The following is a 20121-nucleotide window of genomic DNA, read 5'->3' on the forward strand; positions in this document are numbered from 1 at the left end:
TTTAATCATCCACACTATGTTTCTGTCCTAACCACATTAGGATATCAGTGGAAATTAAGTTAGTAGAATTGGTCTGCTGTAGTAAATGAACTATGTAGATTTAATTCTTGTTCTTAAAGTATGTGGGTTTTGAAGTTTCCAATGTGTTTTGTTCCATAAAGAGTTTACAATTTTAACTTTTTTGTTTGAATAGGATCGAAAACTTCTTGCCACAGCTCAGCAGATGCTCCAGGACAGCAAGACAAAAATTGAAGTTATAAGGATGCAGATTCTTCAGGCAGTCCAGACCAATGAATTGGCTTTTGATAATGGTGATGAAGTAGAAAGGAAATAAGAAGCATTAATGTCAGAATGCCTTGTAGATATGTACCCATATGCACACAGACTTGTCATGAATTTCTTGTAGGGATGTGAGACAAAACTTACATGAACTGAAAATAATCAGAGACTGGCGTAGCATTGCATGTGTTAGGATGCCAAATGCATCTGAGTTGAAGCAAAATACCTTAAGATTAATGAAGAGAAATATACTCTTCATCATTCTTTTCATACCTAATGCAGTCCATTTTTGCATTGTGGTCTTCATTCTCCCTTCATGCATGGTTTCTTTTGTCATGACAATAACTTGTAATTGTCTTTAAAGCATATAATCTTTTCACTATCTGACACAGGTACAAAGCCTACTTGTCAGAGTTAAATAGATTGACCTTATTATTACTAATGGGAGCAAAAATGGAGGTGAATTATTCCTGTCTTTACAGGTATTTGGGCTAGATTGTATAGTAAACAATTATTTTAAAAACAAAACAAAATCAGTGTTTTTAAAATGACCTGACTTGAAAGGTCATCCTGCATTTCAGAAGTAGCTTTAAACTTGCATTTCTTTGAAATCCTTTAAATAATCATTAAAAAATTACCCCTGAGCTATAATAGCATGAACGTACTACAAAATTGTGAGCATATCGGTACATCTCTAATTCTTGAACATTATTCATGCATTTCTGGGTATTGAAGTTGTATGATGGTGCTCATAATCAGAGCCTGGATGTATCCTAGATAATGAAAAATATGTATGTGTGTTTTGTTCCATGTTGTGCGGGGGGTTGGTCTTGTGTTGGTTTCTACACATGACACTTCTGGCATTTTGTAACACCCCATCTTAGCACATGGATTATGTATGTTAGCTGTTCAAAAGAAAAAGAAAAGTGTTCAAGACAGAAAGGGCTTTCAAATGCCTTTTCCTGTTCCTTCTGCTCTTAGAGCTTTAGATGGAAAACAATACATCCAGAAAACTCTCCAGTTCTGTTTAGGAAATCTAAACACTGTAAGAAAAGGACATGAGAATGTTTAACCCAACCATTTGGGGAAGGCAGCGTGTGGGACCTCGCATAGTCTCTCTGCTGGCAGAGGCCATATTCCCTGGGATTATTCGCTGGGATTTTGCGTAAAGCAGGAGAATTATCAGAAACTGATCTGGGATCCCTTAGCTACAGAGCGGTTTGAAAGATAAAACCTCAGAGCATGGTTCAGAAATGAGCCAGTCTCAAAATGTCCTTATTGACAGCCGAGTGATGTTTGGGGGACTGGGTTTTTGTCCTGTAACTCCCCTGAGACATGTTTTTTCTTGCATCCTCTAGCAATTAGAGCTCTTCAAGGAGTAGTACTTGTTCATGGGATTGGGACCCTAGTCAATTATTTCTTCCTTCAAGTGCAGATACTTAAAATTTCACTGTTGCTTTTGTGACATACTTTTTATGATGAAGCTTTTTTTTTGGTCTTCATTGAAGTTTATTTGTTTGTATCTCCTTGCAGCAAAACCTGTGATAAGCCCTCTTGAACTCCGAATGGAAGAATTACGGCATCATTTTAGGATAGAGTATGCTGTAGCAGAAGGTGCAAAAAATGTGATGAAATTACTTGGATCTGGGAAAGTCACCGACAGAAAGGCACTTTCAGAAGTAATTTACGTTATTACGATTTCTGGTACTTTATTTTAAATGTTCTTTCAAGAAAAGAAAGTTAAATACTTCCCTTTTTTTATTTAAAAAAGGCGCAAGCAAGATTTAATGAATCAAGCCAGAAGTTGGACCTCTTGAAGTATTCACTGGAACAGAGATTGAATGAACTTCCTAAAAACCATCCCAAAAGCAGTATTATTATAGAGGAGCTTTCGTTGGTCTCTTCACCCACATTAAGTCCTCGTCAAAGCGTAATATCTACTCAAAACCAGTATAGTACACTGTCCAAACCAGCAGCTTTAACAGGTATGGGTTATAGAGATTTTCCTTTTATTTTATTTTATGTTTTAAAACAATTATTTAATGCCAACTTTATTTCTCTGGCACTATTTCTATGGCACTATTGAAGCCGCTGTTTGTTGGTGTGAATTGTTTTCCTTGCAGTTAAACATGTATATATATATATACAATTTTTTTTAGAGACTTAGCCTACTATGGGAGTACAGTACATCTATATATAAATATAGACTTAGGAATTTCCCATAGTTTGACTTCACCTGGAATTATTGTCCTTCATTGGAAGTGAACTGTTGGAAAAGATGAGCCAGCCATGCTTTAGCAAAGCTCTTAAATACTTTTGACTACTTGAGGATATGTTGCTTTACTAAATTTATTTAATAAGTGGTCCTATAAGCTTTACAGAGTAAGTTTATTATAAAAACAACCTGTAATTCAAATGTTACCTTGGTTATATGTGTATAACTGAAACCAGAATTTAGTTTTGAAGTACTGTGGGGTTATATTTTAGAACAAAAAGAGGAACTCTTCTGCCGTGCTGCAATAATAATAAAATGGAGCGAGTCTACTTGTCTTCCATTTTGGTTCAGTAAGACACGTAGCAAAGGGTAAAAAGCATCAGGACCTCAGCCAAGAGGCCCTGTGAGGTCACACAGTGGTGCGGGGAACTTCTTTTATCATGTGGACTCTCAAATGATCGGTGACCGTGGGCAGGAAGTAACGTGTCTTGCTTTTAAAAACAGCTTTTTTTTGTTTTCCTTTTTAAAAATTATTTTCCTGTAATACATAATCGTGGGTCAGATTCTTTACAGTGACATAATTCCTCTCTAATTGTGATTTTCTGATACGTATGAATAGTTTCTAATAGAAATTGTCAAAACAGAGCTACATGCTTGTGAAGTTCTTAGTAGTTTCACTTTCGTATTAGCTACACAAAGAACGTTTGTACTGAACTGCATTTCGATGAACAGTGTCTTTGTGTTTTGCCTCTAACACTTTGTGAAAAATAGATCAGTGGTACTGTTATACTTTTTAAAATACATCAACAGAACGTCCTGATATGCATCCAGTCCTAATAAAAGATTGTAGCCTTTCTCATTTTTTTTTTTTCCCCAAGCAGAGTTTGGGAATGAGGTATTATTCTACCTTTTAACCTGTTTCAGGATCCAATAGCATCTCTTTGTTTCATGGCATAATACTGACCTGTCACTTAGAGCTGTTAGTTCCCTACAGGATGGGTTTTCTTCTCAGACTGGTTTCTTTTGTCTGCTCTGTGGGCTTATAATGTTGCCAGACCATTTTAAGGCCAAGTCTGACTTCAGTTTCTGTTACAGAAGAGTACTTCTGAGTTTCAGAGTTAAGTACATTTGCTGTCAAAAGACCACTGCATTTAGGGACTGCGTTTCTAGCTGATAGTATGGTTATGAACTGGCTGATTTTGCCACTTCTATTAGTTGGGTTTGTTGGTATCAGCAGTGTCACAGTTTTACAGATGCTATCATGCAGGATGAGGTAAGCCTACCCTGCTTGTAACCATCTGTGGTATTCAGATGTTTCTGTGCTGCTGGAGGAAACTCCTAAATTAGAACAGCAGCCTCCATGCCTCATTTGGTTAAACATGTCGAAGGTTTTGAAGAGTAGCTTCTTGTTTCAGCTTTTGTAAATCTAAATTCAGTCCAGTTGGAACAATGCAATGATTTTAAAGTATGTACTAACTCAAATTAGACTTCAGCATGCAGCAGGCAAATGTGATTTTTGAATGTCTCAAACAAATTTGTAGTCTCAATAGTCAATGTGTTCATTTTAATTACTGAAGCGATCTATCCAATATTAATTGGTTGTAATTTTTATTGTCCTATCTTCAAGACCCATCTTTCTAATAACAAACTTAAGATTTGTCATCTTAAAGTATGCCATTAAATCTGACTCTTGATTTCATGTGATATTTCTGTCATACTCTGTGGGGTTCAGAATATGAGCTATTGCCACAGATCAATCATTGCTCACTCACTTCATTTACTTAAGAACATAAATGTTTGATAGATCATTGTCTGTCTTGTTCCAGGTACCCTGGAAGTCAGGCTAATGGGCTGCCAAGATATTTTGGAAAATGTCCCTGGTCGATCAAAAGCCACATCGATTACTCTACCTGGTTGGAGTCCAAATGAAGCCAGATCATCTTTCATGAGCAGAACCAGCAAAAGTAAAAGTGGGAGTAGTAGAAACCTTCTGAAAACCGATGACTTGTCCAGTTCAGTATACTCTTCTCTTATTTTTATGCATATCTTTTATTTACATGATGTGGTCCGTAATTTAAAACACTAAATCGATTTGAAACTTTAAACTTACCTGTTTCTTCATCTGTCACATAGTTTAAAAAAAAATAAAACCCCCCACAACCACACTATTATGCCCATAAGAACCAATTAAATACGAGATTACATTTTGAAGGGAAGCTTACTGAAGATTTTTTTGTTTGTGGAAAATCCTCTTAAAGATTTAAACTGAGTTTGTGTGCTTTACTTACAGATGAAGTCTGTGCTGTGCTGAAGCTGGATAACACTGTGGTTGGTCAGACCAGCTGGAAACCGATTTCCAATCAGTCATGGGATCAGAAATTTACACTGGAACTAGACAGGGTAAAAATGTGGTGTTACTTTATTAACATCTGTAGTTGATTTTTAATTTCATGTTGCCTTTTTTTTTCCTCTTGTTGTGATTATGTTCAAATTTCATATGTGCAAGTATTCCCATCCTTAACAGAATGAGCTCCCTGGGGTTAAGACATTATGCTGGGCTGGCATTCTAGAAATTTTACATTTTCTGGCCTACAAACTGACATAATGTTTTTATCCAAGATCTAACAGTTAGCATCTTTTTAGCCTGTGATAGATTTTTATGGGGATCATCAACTAATCATTATTTATCAGTAAATTCTAATGTCAGATGGTTTGAATATTTTGGTAAAGCTATGTCATAGAATTTTTACAACTTCTGTACAAGTTTTCTTATGTGAAGCTGATCAGTTCTTTGGTGATAATAAATTAACTAATAGTTCCTTCCTAGAACTTTAAATGTTACTTGGAGGATCCAAGTATCTGAAATGCTGTTTCTTTCCTCACACCTTTGGCAGAGAATTCATGTTATATAGGTTTGATCAAGCATTTTTCTTTTTAGATACCTGATACCCATAGTATTTTAAGATACAAAGATGTTTGGGATTTTTTTTTTTTTCCATCAGTGTTTAAAATAGACTGAAAATTAAACTGTTTTTTAGGACCCTAAATGTCATCTCCAGTATATATTTAAAACAAATGAGGGGAAAAAAGCCACCTTGCTGTGTTAGTCTTCTCCCCTGTCAGCCCACCATGCCAAGCCCCAAAACAGATTCATTCTATCTAGGAAAGCTGCGGGTGGAGAACTTGGGTTCTGGTCAGGAGCAGTGCAGAACAGAACCAGCAGCTGGGAAGTCCTCAAGCCTTAATTATTCTCCGATTAAGTAGTCAAGGTTTAATAGCTGCTCCTATCAGGCTCGTCTGTGGCATGTTCACTATGTAAGAACTCAGTATTGGATGGTTGTTTTGGTGCCAGAGCAGGACTCTGCTTCTGCTGGGCGAGACTGCAAATCCTTCCATATTTGACGTGCACATTCCACGCCCCATCGCGGTTTTAGCTCTTGCTTCTTCCTAACTTTTATTTCTTTTAAAACCTACAGTTATCATACCAAGAAAGTAAATTGATGCATCATGATTGAATTAAACTATGCTAAATGAACTTACAAACATCCAATGCGGCTGTTACTTTAAATTGCAGGATTTTTTCCATGTTTTAACAAGCTTTTGTACCAAGCATCTAAGACACTCTAAGAATATAAATCCCACTGGCAAGATATAGCAGTGGTTCTTGTTAAAGTTTTTGGCCCCTCTTGAAGACCATGTTACAAAAAGTATTTCTAGAGGTGCTGCAACAGGCTTGCATCATTGTGTGCATACAGGTACTGAAACGTCGCTATGCAGCTGTGAAATGCAATTGGTGCTTGTAAATAACTAGTAAAGCTGAGGTTTCTAAACACACGGAAAGATTTGTTATCAGATTTTGAGCTAAAATACCTTGAACTAGCACTGTTGTTAGACTGAATCAAAAAGTCTGGTGACTGTTCACAACTCTCTCCTGCTCTTGGGGGAATTTACACTTATACTTTTATTTGGAGGCAGGAGATCCCACCTGAACTGCAGTGGAACGCTGCGATCATGGCTCGGGGTAGCCGCTTGGCCCTGGCTGCTGCTGCTGCAGCAACAGTTCTGCATCTGCATCTGCATCCTTGAGCTGCTGGATCTCACGATTGTGCAGAGGTGACTCTTGCAGAACAATTACTAACAAGTAATTTCCTGTGTATGTGTTTCCTGCCTTAGTCACGTGAATTAGAAATCTCAGTTTATTGGCGTGACTGGAGATCTCTGTGTGCAGTGAAGTTTCTGAGGCTGGAAGATTTCCTGGACAACCAGCGCCATGGCATGTGTCTCTATCTTGAACCTCAGGGCACACTGTTTGCAGAGGTGAGAATGGTTCTTTGAACCTCCTGAGCATACATCCAAGTATTACATTGCAGAATAGTTTAAGAAGTTTTTCTTAAACTTTTAAGAATGGATTTTATTCTGAAACTTGCATTCTAACACACATTATTTGAACTTCAGGTTACGTTTTTTAATCCAGTTATTGAAAGAAGACCAAAGCTCCAGAGGCAGAAGAAAATTTTTTCAAAACAGCAAGGTAATTGTTTCATATAAACAGGAAAAGCTTAAAAATTGTACAGATCTTTGAGACCTAATGTTTTTCTGAGAATAAAGCTGTTGGTAGTGAAGGATTCGGCATTGCATTTAGAAATGTTTTGGTTTAGAATTCCTTATTATGCGTTAACATTTAATAGCAAATAATTAGGACTTGCTAGAGAATAAGACATATTCCATTTATTCTTCATGAACTATAAACTGATAAATGTGAACTTTCTTTAATTATAGCTTTTGGTAATAAGTAAGGAAATTGCTTGCGCTCTATTTTCTTTCTTTTTTCACAATATCCACAGGCAAAACATTTCTCAGAGCTCCTCAAATGAATATTAATATTGCCACTTGGGGAAGGCTGGTAAGAAGAGCTATTCCTACGGTAAATCACTCTGGCACCTTCAGCCCGCAAGCAGCAGTGCCTGCTGCCGGGCCAGTGGTGGATGCTCACATTCCTGAACTGACCCTGCCAGCCAGGTACACAATAGCTTCATTCTTAAGGTACTTGCAAGACCAAAAGTTACAGCATAATGCTTATGCCCTAATGTATGTTATGTATGTCAAATCTGTTTGTTCTGCAAGGCGGCAGACCTTTCAGTGTTTTAATTTTGGACATCCATTTTACAGGCAGATATACACACACAAGATTTGTTTTAGGAGAAATCTATGTAACATTCAGTTTTAAGTTGGTTTTTGTACTATTAGAACAGTCTCTGCTATACACTGAGGAGTTATTTCTTTTCCTGCCAGTGACTCTCCTGTAGCCAAATTGGACTTTGAACTGGAGCCCGAGCCTCCACCTGCTCCACCCCGAGCATCTTCCCTTGGGGAAATATGTGAATCTTCCTCTGAGATAAAGGCTCCTGATGTGCCATCTCAGGCAAGTAACTTTTGGGCTATACAGTTGAATAAGGTTGCAATATTGGCATCTTTATGATGGATTTCTTCCCTCATATTTCAGCATATGCTCCCTTAACTTACACATACAGAACTGTAATGCTCTGATTACTCTTGATGGCAGTTTCCACAGTTAGTGTGTTTAACAATCCATGGCATTGGTTCCTCCACAGAAAAAAAAGAAGCCCCAAAGCATTAGACTATTCAGGAGAAAATAGTTTTGTTAACAAAGAGCAGGATGACTGCAGCAATAGGTTTCATCAGTCTGCTAAAATCTTGCTTGGCTGTATCATCTTGAAGTACATACCATTTTAGCTTAGATAATTCTTGTCTTGTGGATTTCATATGCTTATAGTAAAATTTCTGCATTCATTTGCCTTTGCAATCAGTTTTACATTTTCAGACTTCTGTTCCTTCACAGGATGAAGTAACAACTTTTGATTTTGAAAATGGCAGAAATAGTATTGTCCCGAAACTCCAGCCTGAAATAATCGGTGAGCCTGATGCTCCCCATTCAGACATCAAATACACCAACACCCGAGAGCCTGAAGATAGAAGGTAAAAATGCAGTGATTTTGCTGTCGATTTGAATAACGTTTCTTAAAGTTAACAAACTAAAAGATATTTGACTGGGTATTTTTTTTATTTACATAGATCACAACAGCGATTTCAGTTCAGTCTCAAGGATTTCAGATGTTGTGCTGTACTGGGCAGAGGACATTTTGGAAAGGTAAATATCAAAAGGCTGTATCAAATGTCAGGGCTATATCCAAAACTGGATATAGCTCTTAAATGAACCACTTCTCTTCTGTTTTAGGTGCTGTTGGCAGAGTATAAAAACACAAATGAGATGTTTGCTATCAAAGCCTTAAAGAAAGGAGATATCGTCGCTCGTGATGAAGTAGACAGGTCAGTTTGTAAAATACAATACATGGATTCCATAAATAAATCATGTTTTCTTCCTGCATGCAACACAATGACCTCCGCTGTGGTCACTTTTTTAATCTTTTTACCCTAAAACTGAGACATTTCATTTGCTTGGATGTGAAGCAGCAGTTACAAAACCATCTAGTTTTAGTGCAAGAAGGTGTTTGTACAGCTGCTTAATAGTAACTATATACTTTGAACTTGCAGGAACAAAGTTAACTGTTATGAATAAGCTACAAGTTAACCAATTGGCTTAAGGAGGAATAATCTGGAATTACTGTAGATGGCTCTCTATAACATTGTTACTGGTTTTCTATATTGTATAGAATTAAAATAAAATGGATTGAAGCTGATGTCACATGATACCGATGTGTACTTAGTGCAAGTCTGACTATTTGGAAGGAAAATTAGCAGGGCACAATATTCATGGACTGCTAGGCTTCCTTTTCCATTTGTGCAAGATAAATGCAACTTGATGGAAACCCTGGCATCAGCTTCATGTGTGTGCAAATATGAAAAGCGCTCTCCTGGAATAAAAAATGTTCTTATCCTGAGGAATAGAGGGAAAAACATAAGGTATAAATTCCCAATAGTGTTTGAGAGTGGAAAAATTGTGGTTTAGAATTGAGCTTTAAATTTTTACTGGTTTTTCTGTTTGCAGCTTGATGTGTGAAAAACGAATATTTGAAACTGTGAATAGTGTCAGACACCCCTTCTTGGTGAACCTTTTTGCTTGTTTCCAAACCAAAGATCACGTTTGCTTTGTAATGGAATATGCTGCTGGTGGGGATCTGATGATGCACATTCATACTGATGTCTTCTCTGAACCAAGAGCAGTGTGAGTATCCGGCCCTTGTTGTGCCATTAAGTGAAGGGCATTTTGTTCAGTGCATCAGAACGAAGATCTTTATCACCACATGCCTCTGCATTATGTCATTTCAGTAAATACTGTTTAAGTTTTTAAAAGGGTCAGAGATTCTAACTGGTTTTGTTAGAAGAAGACGTATGCAGGTTTAATGTGCCTGAATCCACATTGAATTATATATAAATATTTGATTTTTCGATTACTTTTTTTTAAAAAAGATTATATTAAAAAGCTAAATGAAAAGTTAGAATAGTGGACAAGGCTGAACAAGGAAAGAATAAGCCATCTGGCTTTCAAACTATGACCTTGTATAAAACTAATCGGTACCTGAACAAATAACTGGTAATCTTCAGAGGATAGTTAATAAAACAGATTGATAATGATGGATTTCACATTCTGAAAAGCAAGACTAAAATCCATTGAAACTTTAACTTTTTCAACAGATTCTATGCTGCATGTGTGGTTCTTGGACTTCAGTATCTACATGAACACAAGATAGTGTACAGGTAAGCAGTCACCGAGCCATTTCCAGCAGGTGAATTTCAGCTGTTCTGGATAGTACTGAAGAAACATCAGTGATGCAATTTTGTTCTCAAATGTTCATTTAGAGATTTGAAGTTGGATAACTTATTGCTGGACACAGAAGGCTTTGTGAAAATTGCCGACTTTGGTCTTTGCAAAGAAGGTAATGGCCCATGCATTTTCTTTTTAGAGGAATTTCATAGTCTGTCTTACTCTTGACTGTTTCTTGAGACTTTTGGACTGCCAAATGTGTATAGTGTATACTTACCTGGTGTCATTTGAAGGAAAAAATACATCTCTGTGCAAATGTGGAGATAGGAGAAAGTTCCTTAGTAGGGAGATATCAGGAGCATCTGAGCATAGCCCTGTTGTTTTTTTCAGTTGTGAGCATCACCTGTTGTATTTCTTACCTGGTTATATCTCTGCTCATCGGTAAGACATACTGCTGCATTTTACAAGGTAGCAGAAAAAGCATTAGGTGTTTTTCCTCCATTCTAAACATGTTGACAGTGTACGATGAAACCAAGTACCATTATCATCCATACCTCACTCTTACTTTTTTTCTAAATTCATTATCTACTTTTTAAAATCTGAAATAGCCACAACTCTAGGTATATGGAAATCACATGCAAAGTGCTGAAACAGAGAAATTTACCCCAAAAGGGAAGCTTAGATGCTGGGAAGTTACTTTCAAGCATCCCACTACAGGCAACTACTCTTCAAATAAGACATAAAATAGAGGTAGCAGCTGGAATTGTGGTGTCTTTCTCAAACCCCATTGCAGGGGAGGATCGGGAAAGGTCTGTTTCCTTCTCCAGTTTGTATAGCCTGTCCTCCCTGTCTCTTCCTTTTAGCCCAAGAGGGAATTCAGTGAATTCGGTAGGTGTTCAAACATTACTGTTGTCTTTAGTATCCATGGGCAAGTCCTGTGACTTTGACTACAAACACATTCCATAGATGCCAAAAGAAAATGAGGACAAGGAAAGCCCTTTGACTTACTGACTACTACAATAGATGATTTTCTTGAGCTTTTTGCAGCACCTCCACTGGTAGCATCACATCTGTCCTTGCCATGCTGATGTCCCAAACCGTGCCCCTCTTGCAAATAAATAGCCAGGGCTTATTTTGCTCAAAGTTGTTTGATTACACTCCATGTTCTACTTTACTATACATAGTTTTGCCACTACAGAAGCAGCCATAGCAGACATGTTTGACTAAACCAGTGTACCACATTTTCTTCTACTAGCCATTAGAAATACAGCATAGGATTGTATCTTTCCAATCACAGATAACTGGGTGACAGAGGTGTCACTGGAAGCTTCATTTGGCTCATTGCATATAGTTAGGGATAGAAAAACTTACTCCAAAGCCCACGTGGAACAAGAGTGTGGAGGGAAGAATGGGGGAATGTTTTACCTCATGACCTGAGGCTCTGGAACCACAGCATTGGCTGAAGTTGCTCTAGGGGGAGGTTTTACCTGCTGGAGGAATAGTTTGTAGAGGGCAGAATATACTGCTTGCTTTTCATTCACTGTAACTTTTCAGGAATGGGATTTGGAGACAGAACAAGCACGTTCTGCGGCACACCGGAATTTCTGGCTCCAGAGGTGCTGACAGAAACTTCCTACACAAGGGCTGTAGACTGGTGGGGTCTTGGTGTACTTATCTACGAGATGCTAGTGGGGGAGGTAAGTTCTAGGAGGATACAATTGAGTCAGCAAACTAATATATGTTTAAAAGGTGACAAAATTCAAGGTACCAGCCTGTCAACACTTAACATGCCCTGCCTGTCACGGCTGTACCAATGCTTGTATATACAGTATGTGCAGGCATACCCTGTTTTACAGTGAGCATCTCAATGTGTTTCAGCAAGAAAAGGAACTATTAAATACCAAGCAGCTGCCTACCTGATACTAGCGGCTGTAAAGCTGTGGAAGTTGAGGAGTCACATCAGGAGCTTGAATTATCAGCAGCTGTGGAAGTGAATGAGGTGTAGCTGGTCCAAGACTTAACCTCTACATTTTTGTTTTGTTTGGTTTTTAATTACATCGTTATGCCTTAAATCAAATTACAGTAATAGCACATTAATGTCAGTGTCTCTAAGCAAGAACATAGCACATCTGGTTTTGGAGAGCTCTGTTTCCAGCCAACATCTGTTAGTGTCAAATTTGGATGTGTACAGCTATAGCACTCTGCTGCCTTCACATGCTGGTGGAGAGAAGATAAAGTCCTTAACTCCTGTGGCTTGAATGGAAGTGAACTTTAATGCATACAACAGAATAGTAGTGAAGGATTATGCCAAACGCAATGCTGTCTGCCATGTGAATTACACACACCCTGAAACAAAATGCCCCAGTTCCTTGTAAATGAGCTGGTATAAATAAGTTACTATTGAATAGTTATTTACCATTCTGTATATTCCTTTACCTTCCAGTCCATTTTGTTACGGTACCTCCCAGGTAGCCCGACGATGGCTTACATGCTAAAAACCAGAAAAATTGTACATTTGCTCATCATTTTGTTCTTTTTCAAAAAACAAAGATGATCATTCAACTTTCTTTCACTTCCTTTCAGGTAAAAAAGACAGACAAAAAGCTTGTAGGGCGTCACCTGCGTCTGTCAGGCCACTTCAAAACAGTTTGAAAACCCTTAAGCTGTAACATGCTAAAGATATTACAAAAACAATTCAGTCTTGGCTGTGTTGCTTGTGAATGGCAGCGGTCCCAAAGAAAAGCTGACACGTACTTTCCACATTCCCAGTGTATCTTGTGTCAGAGTTCAAAGATGATCCCAGTTTTAGACGTTTCTGCTCTAAAAGCACGTTTTTAAAGCATAGTCCTTCAGTAAGAATTAAGGGATAATACCAACAGGCCTCACTTTTCTCCGTTCCTTATGGAAACCTACAGTATCTGTTTGTGGGAAAAGGAAGACATCATTTCAGACTGTCTGATTCTAAACTGTTAGCTGAATGTATGCCGTTTGCAACTGTGATTTTTAAGCCTGTTTAATAGCATTGTTTTATTACTTTCTTTATAGTCTCCCTTCCCTGGAGATGATGAAGAAGAGGTGTTTGACAGTATTGTAAATGATGAAGTAAGATATCCACGATTTCTGTCTACAGAAGCCATCTCTATAATGAGACGGGTAAGAACATAATAATAATAATAATGTTACAGTATTCCCCTCTTACTGTTTCGTCTCCAGCGTTAAGGAAATTAATTACTTTTGTGAGGAACAAAATACTTTCAGAACCCATGCTTTGTATTATTTTTCTACAACTACATTTCAGACTGGCTCCTTTTATGCTGTGCCATGCTGCCCGTCCCCTTAAATGAAAACTCTAAGTGCCATTCCACTTCATTCAGGAGCAAGTTTTCTTCTTAAAACATAAACCACTATTTTCTGCCTTAACTAAGTTTCCTGGTCGTATCTAAGTAGAGGAGGTCAGCGTTTTCTTCCTAGCAGAACACTGCTGCATTGACCTACTTGGTAGATTAATGTTGTCACATGAGTATTTTAATTCAAAGACTTCTAAATCTTTCTGGTTTCATTCCAGCTGGGGCCAGGAACGTGGTACACATGGCATCTGCAGTCCCATTCTTGGCAAAGAACAACTGATTTTGTTTATGATTGTTATTAGTGCTATTCCTTAGCATAATAGCTCTACTTACCTAAAGAAGCAGCTTGAACCTGAGTTAGAAGCTTATCCCAGTTTCTAGAAAGGCATCCGTGGGAGGTGATTCAAAGCCTTTGGCAGCAGCCTCTTCGCTTAAATGCCTGACACCCAATTCAGCAACGTGCTGTAGCATGGAAGTTAAAGCATGTCACAGTAACTGCTGAGACATAAGTACTTACATAATAGAATACTCTCTAGCTTAAAATCATTGCTTACTCCCAGGGAGTGTTTGTCTAGAGAAAGAAGGAAGAATACAGTTTCAAGGCAATACCTGGGGAGGGTATTTTTACTGTGAAAATTATCCTGCTGCTATCCCTGGGGGCCAGGGGGCAAGTACACTGCACCCAGAATACGGGTACCGTGAGTTTTGTGCTTGCAGTTCACTAGTTGTAGCTCTGTGTGCGCTGTTCCCATCTGACAAATGCTTAGGTAATATAGTGGACGTTATTTGTTGATGGCTGCACCGTGAGTGTTCAGCACCCCTGATGCCGAGTGCTCTGCCCACAAGTGGGAGCATCCAGCTGCTGGTGTCAGCTACCAACTCTTTTATTCGGCTGCGTGTGGAAAGCAGCATTCAGCCCTCTCTTGGTAAATCGACTGCTGTGAAAGAGCTGGGCCGAGCAAGGAATACCGGCTTGTACAAATTCTGTATCCTCACCAGCAAAAAACACTTTTCAGTATCTCTGTGGGGAACATGAGCCACACAAATCACCTCAGGTACCAAGACTTGGTACCACAGATGTGCAGCGAGACAGGCAAACCTGCTCCTGGTGGAACTGTGCCAACCGGTTCGCACATCTCTACAAGTTCCGGACAGCTGGAGGTGTGGCTTTCCCTTGCTTTGAGGACCAAGACTTTTCTGTCAGTCAGGCAGTATGAATTCATCCACCTGGTCTTGGCGTTGGTTCTTACACAACAGCACTCGTCCTGCCCTAGTTTCTCCCTCTACCTCTGAATTTCTGCACTGAAATCTTGCATGTTTTGTCAGCTGCTACGAAGAAATCCTGAGCGGCGTCTTGGAGCTGGAGAGAAAGATGCAGAAGATGTGAAAAAGCATCACTTCTTCAGGGTGAGTACAAACTAGTATTATTTCTAAGGAGACTAAGAAGTAGAGACAGGAAACTAAACACGAGTCGGTTTATTTTACAGCTAATAGATTGGAATGCTTTACTGGCCAAGAAAGTGAAGCCTCCTTTTGTACCCACCATTAGAGGACGAGAAGATGTTAGTAATTTCGATGATGAATTTACCTCTGAAGCACCTATCCTCACTCCACCTCGGGAACCAAGGATACTTTCAGAAGAAGAGCAGGAAATGTTCAGAGATTTTGATTACATTGCTGATTGGTGTTAACTTCTAGACACTGTGAAACCCCAGCTGACTGGCTCACAAAATGCCTCTCTCAGAAGAATACCGACCCTTCAAATGCTCTCTGTGCCACCTGTAGCTTCTGGTTTTTTTTAAATCACATGAAGATCCTTTTAAGTACTGTTTTAACACTCTTGTGAAGAGTGGCCTCTTTGTATATTGTTTTTTATCTGAGCACTGGAAAGCAGGTCTATGGAGTTCTTAAGCCGGGTTGGTGAATCCAGGCTGTATTAAGCTTCCCACACACGGGCGCATGTGGATCTGTACTGTTTCTCTCACGCTTCTACAGCAGATAACATCACTTTTGAAAGTATCTGCTTTAAGTGGGAAAAGCAGCCTTTGAGCTGGGTAATCACTTATCTCTGCTCAGCCACGGCGGAACGGGAGTTTGGGATACTGATGGCACTCAGGCAGAGCACGGTTCTAGCTGCAGAAGGCAAACGATTGCAGTTTAATATTATCTTGTGCAGTCTACAAAACTACACATTTCTATGTACACCTTCATCTTGTCTTCTTAAAATAACGGTATTAAGAACAGATATGCCTTGTTTTGTAAATTTTCTACGGTATTTATTAGGAAAAACGTTAAACGCCTTGCCTTTGAGATAACAACTGTGTAAGTGCTTCCATTACAAACAAAAATCCAGAAACATCCGGAAAGTTTACCAAAGCCACTTGCCAAACAGTTTTGCCTTCAAGCTTTTTAAGCACGGCTTAAAACCTGGGTTGATACAAAGAATGTGACAAGGGTGTTGCTCAGTCTAAGCACAAGGAGCAAAGCGTATGCATTTCCCCAGCCCAGCCACTTCTGTACTCAAACTCACGCCTTTCCCACTCACCGAGTGGACAGATAAGTCACCCCAGTCCCTATCTAACCACCTAGGTCAGCCTGTATCTGCTGTACAATATCATATCACTTTTAGAAAAACGTGAGGATTTTCAATGTTATACATGCTGTGAACATGTATATTTGGAAGTTGTAATGTATTCTTATGTCCAGGCAAGTAATTTAATTCTACCACTTCATTAATTTTGCACAGTGGCCAAGCAAATGAGATAGAACTCTGAATGAAAAAATATTGGTGTAGACATATAGGCCACTGAACTCCAGAACTTCGATTGGCAGTTAGCGAGGGTAAAAGCAATACGTTGTAACAGAATGTATAAATACTTTTTGATAAAAACTGTGTGTATTTTAAAAACCCCTTAACACTAAAAGCTGTACCTCAAAAGCTGAAAAATCATGTAGACCAAACACTGTGCATACTTGTAAAGCAGGACCTGGTTTGGGCACCTGGTGTTCTGTGGGCAAACATGAATTCTTGGAAAACTAATTTCCCACGTGGTCCTTTGCTGTAGCACCACACGGAGCTGATCGCCGGTGTAACCTCACGGGTCCATCCTGGCCAGGAGTTCGCTGTTCACGGGCTGAGACGGTGAGAATCAGCACCCCAATGAATTCAAACCTGGTAGTTTTACTCATTGGAAGGAGAAACGCAAACCCCTTGAGTGTGCAACACTGAGGTGGTTGTTTCCAATCATGATGCTGGGCAGACCTGCAGGGGCAGGCAGAGGAGAGAAGAACAACAGTCCATAGGTCTAAATCAGGCATCCCCCCCCTGGAACGCAGAGGCAGCTTTACCAGCTCTACAAATCACGTTTGGCAGAGTGAGTCAATATTCAGCATCGCTTGTCTCCAGATTCTAATTAATTAAGACACAAATGATGTTCCTGTATCCAGCTGAAACCAATACTTTTGAGGTACAGTCAGCTCACCCTTTTCGGTTCCCAAATATATATATGAGCATCTGACAGGGTGCTTAATACGTATGAAAGTATCCTCAAAAATACCTTTTTGTAACTACATCTTGTACAGAAATCTTTTTTTAATCTAAGTAAATCACTAAAAAAAAATTAAAAAAATTAGAGGGCAGGGTATGTTCACCCAGTTAAGCTGAAAGAAAGCACTAATTTTATCTCTGTAGTTTTTTAAATATTTTTAGGCAGATTAAGATTTTAAACCCTAGATTGTAAATATATTTTGCTATACTTTATCTGTATGTGGCTGCTCAAGCACTTTGTAAGGAATTTAGGATATTTTAGAATGGTACACTATGCATTAAAATGAAATGTGCCTTTAACAAATGTCATTCTAAGTGTTTGCAGTCATTAATATCACAAATTAAAGTTTTAAATAGAGTAATTTGTAAATCGTGTCCCAAACATGATTTTTGTTGCTTCTTGAAGTGACTTGTCATGTTTTCTCCACAGGTAACTTCAGAAAAGAACTCGCGATCAGGAGGGGATTTACAGACACCCAGTCTCTTGGTAGTTCACTGTACTTCCACTCCTGTTTTAAGCAATCAAACTAACTCAGTAACTCAGAGCGTACCTTTTCCAAGCTGAAGGGCAGCAGCCTCCTCTAGGCTGAGCAGGAGCCCACGGCTGTTGAGCTCTGGCCAGCCTGGGTCAGCGTTCTCCCTCCACAGGCTCCTCCAGGGCAGGGGAGACAACACTCCCTCCCCTCCCGGGTATTGCTTCATTATAGGCTCTTTCCTCCCCCTGTTAAACAAAAACCTATACCCAACCCAAAATGAGCTGCTTCCTCAAGCAGAGAATGAAGCTTTCTTTTCTGAATGCATTTAGAAATCTTTTACCAACCACCCAAAATTTCACATGAGAGCATTGCCTGGAGGCACAACTTCAATACTCAACTAAGCAATCACTCCAGAAAGGGCTGGCTCCAGCTGAAGACCGAGTTTTAAATATCTAGTCTAAATTGCAGCTGAATTACCATGGGAAGTGCCTGAAGATAGCAGCGCAGCGCTTTGCTGTGCGTGGGGAACGCATCCTGCAGCGCTGGCGGCTGCTCCCAGGCTGCTGCGGCTCCCAGCAGCGACACACTCGCGCTGGCACAGAACCCAGAACCTGCACACACCTCAACTGCAGCCGCTCTCCTTGCTTGCAATTGAGGCTCCACTTGTCCTTTGCTACCGCTTGGCTTTGGGAACACAATGAGAAAGTAAGTGGCCAAAGCAGGCTGGAAGCTGGTCCCCAGCTCACCGGGGGGATTCTCACCAGTCAGTATCCAGCTGACACCGGCAGGTGACACTTGTGGAGGACAGAGGCAGTGACAACAGCTGCAGGAGGGCAGCAGAGCTGCAACAACCACCTCTCCAGCCCCCCACACCCACCCCTGCACCCTGAGAACTGCTGGTGCACCACGCACACAGCTCCAACACACACAAACGCTCCAGCCACGGACAAAGCGAGCTTGTCTGACTCAAGCTGCTGTCAGAGAAGCCAAGTTCCTTACCTCCATCAAAGCAGCTTACTAAAAGGGTCCTAACTGCCTGAAAATTAATTCAGAGTTATACTTTTTTTCCTGAAATGCTTCACGTTAACCATAGTCTACAGGGAGGAGCAGTAACTGGCTTTCAGAACACATGGCCCCTTGGAGCATCTTCCTCATTCCGCCTCTTTGGGCTGCACAGTTACTGCCATCTCCACAGCAAGGGAGGCACAGGAGCCGCTCGCAGAACAGCAGGAGCAGGCAGGGACAAGCCGAGAGAACATGTCCCTGCCTCCCTCTGCCCCCCACCAGAGATGTGAACACATGTATTTCAATTTCAGTCTAGACAGCTCTTGCCATGTATAACAATTTCAACTGCAAACACTCACCACTCACGTATCAAGTGCTTGTGCATAACACCTGAAAGCATTTAAAGAGCATTATTGTAAAATTAAGTTTCAGCCATTTTTAACTTGCATGTAGTAGATTTAACACACTCATCTATGCCAGAAAGTGCACTCACGGTAAAAGAACTTTGACCTTTGCATTTCCAAACTGTAACAGTACATGAAAGGTCAGGCCCTGCCTATTCAAAGCATCACACCTTCTCCCAGGAGACAGACAAAACAGCTCAGAGCAAGACAGGGAAAGCCCATGTAATAGAAAATGTTCCAACAAAGTTTAAGGAAATGCATTAGACATTAGAATACAATCCCTCCAAACTACCGAGACCTTTAACATCTGCAGCAGAATTTTTCATGACTGCAACCGACAGCTTCAGTGGTGCAGCGGAACTGTACAGCCTTTGTTATTTGTGTACAAAACAAAGTTGAGCTGCCACATTTCAATCGTCTCAATGGGCAGAAGATTAAAACCAGCAAGAAAACAGTGAGGGCTACTGACAAGCGGTGCTGTTAGCACTGGCCACACAGCCCTCCCACTGGATGGCCCCGGGCCAGAGGTGCAGCACACTGACCCCTCAGCTGTTCACGTCAGCAATTCAAATACATTTGCACCTGTGATACAACATGAACTCAGGAAACAGAAAACTCCCACTTCAGTACATTTGTTGCTTTGCACACAAAGGGACAGTTGCCTCCCATCAGGAGGCAACTAGTTCTCAAAGCTGTTGGTTTGGGGAGGGCTGAGTAACTTCTGTCCTTCACTCCTCAGCACCTGGTACATAACTTCAAACAAGCAAGTGCTCACTGAGAGCAGAGCAGTGCCAAAAGCTTCACCGCAGGCCAGCCTGACAGCTGGGCAGGCAGGTCAGAACACTTAAACTTGTACTAGAAATATGTTTTACCTTCCTTTGTGCAGTACAAAGCATCACAAAGTTGTCAGGAGTAAGTCCGAGTCTCTATGTTTTGCTCTGGCTGCTTTGTCATTATGTCGAATGCATAGAAGTGAGAGACATCAGTGAACATCAGGGAGACTGTGCCAAGGATGTGACTCATCCTTTCACAACAGATTTGGAAATCTTCAGCAGCAGTTGTGCAAATACTCTGACTGCTCCTCAGCACCTGCTTGCATTCTGG

The 20121-nt window shown here is 40.1% G+C and overlaps 1 protein-coding gene across 3 annotated transcripts in view; it reads left to right on the top strand.

Moving 5' to 3' along the window:
* Positions 1–17421, top strand: part of PKN2 (protein kinase N2) — a 54823-nt gene extending 37402 nt beyond the window's left edge. For 2 of the 3 annotated variants that reach the window (XM_080349278.1, XM_080349279.1), the window contains 19 exons: positions 194–311; positions 1813–1958; positions 2051–2264; positions 4321–4506; positions 4785–4894; positions 6668–6811; positions 6950–7025; positions 7339–7513; positions 7787–7916; positions 8355–8491; positions 8588–8663; positions 8751–8842; positions 9522–9698; positions 10169–10231; positions 10334–10410; positions 11793–11935; positions 13284–13391; positions 14912–14992; positions 15073–17421. In XM_080349278.1, the coding sequence (XP_080205404.1) occupies positions 194–311; positions 1813–1958; positions 2051–2264; positions 4321–4506; positions 4785–4894; positions 6668–6811; positions 6950–7025; positions 7339–7513; positions 7787–7916; positions 8355–8491; positions 8588–8663; positions 8751–8842; positions 9522–9698; positions 10169–10231; positions 10334–10410; positions 11793–11935; positions 13284–13391; positions 14912–14992; positions 15073–15276 (2457 nt within the window). In that variant the 3' untranslated portion in view covers positions 15277–17421. The remainder of the gene's footprint in view (positions 1–193; positions 312–1812; positions 1959–2050; positions 2265–4320; positions 4507–4784; positions 4895–6667; positions 6812–6949; positions 7026–7338; positions 7514–7786; positions 7917–8354; positions 8492–8587; positions 8664–8750; positions 8843–9521; positions 9699–10168; positions 10232–10333; positions 10411–11792; positions 11936–13283; positions 13392–14911; positions 14993–15072) is intronic. The other variant, XR_013922456.1, reaches the window with a different exon arrangement.
* The last annotated feature ends 2700 nt before the right edge of the window (positions 17422–20121 follow it).

The sequence above is a fragment of the Nesoenas mayeri genome (assembly GCF_963082525.1).
Source record: "Nesoenas mayeri genome assembly, chromosome: 8".
Taxonomy (NCBI): Eukaryota; Metazoa; Chordata; class Aves; order Columbiformes; family Columbidae; genus Nesoenas; species Nesoenas mayeri.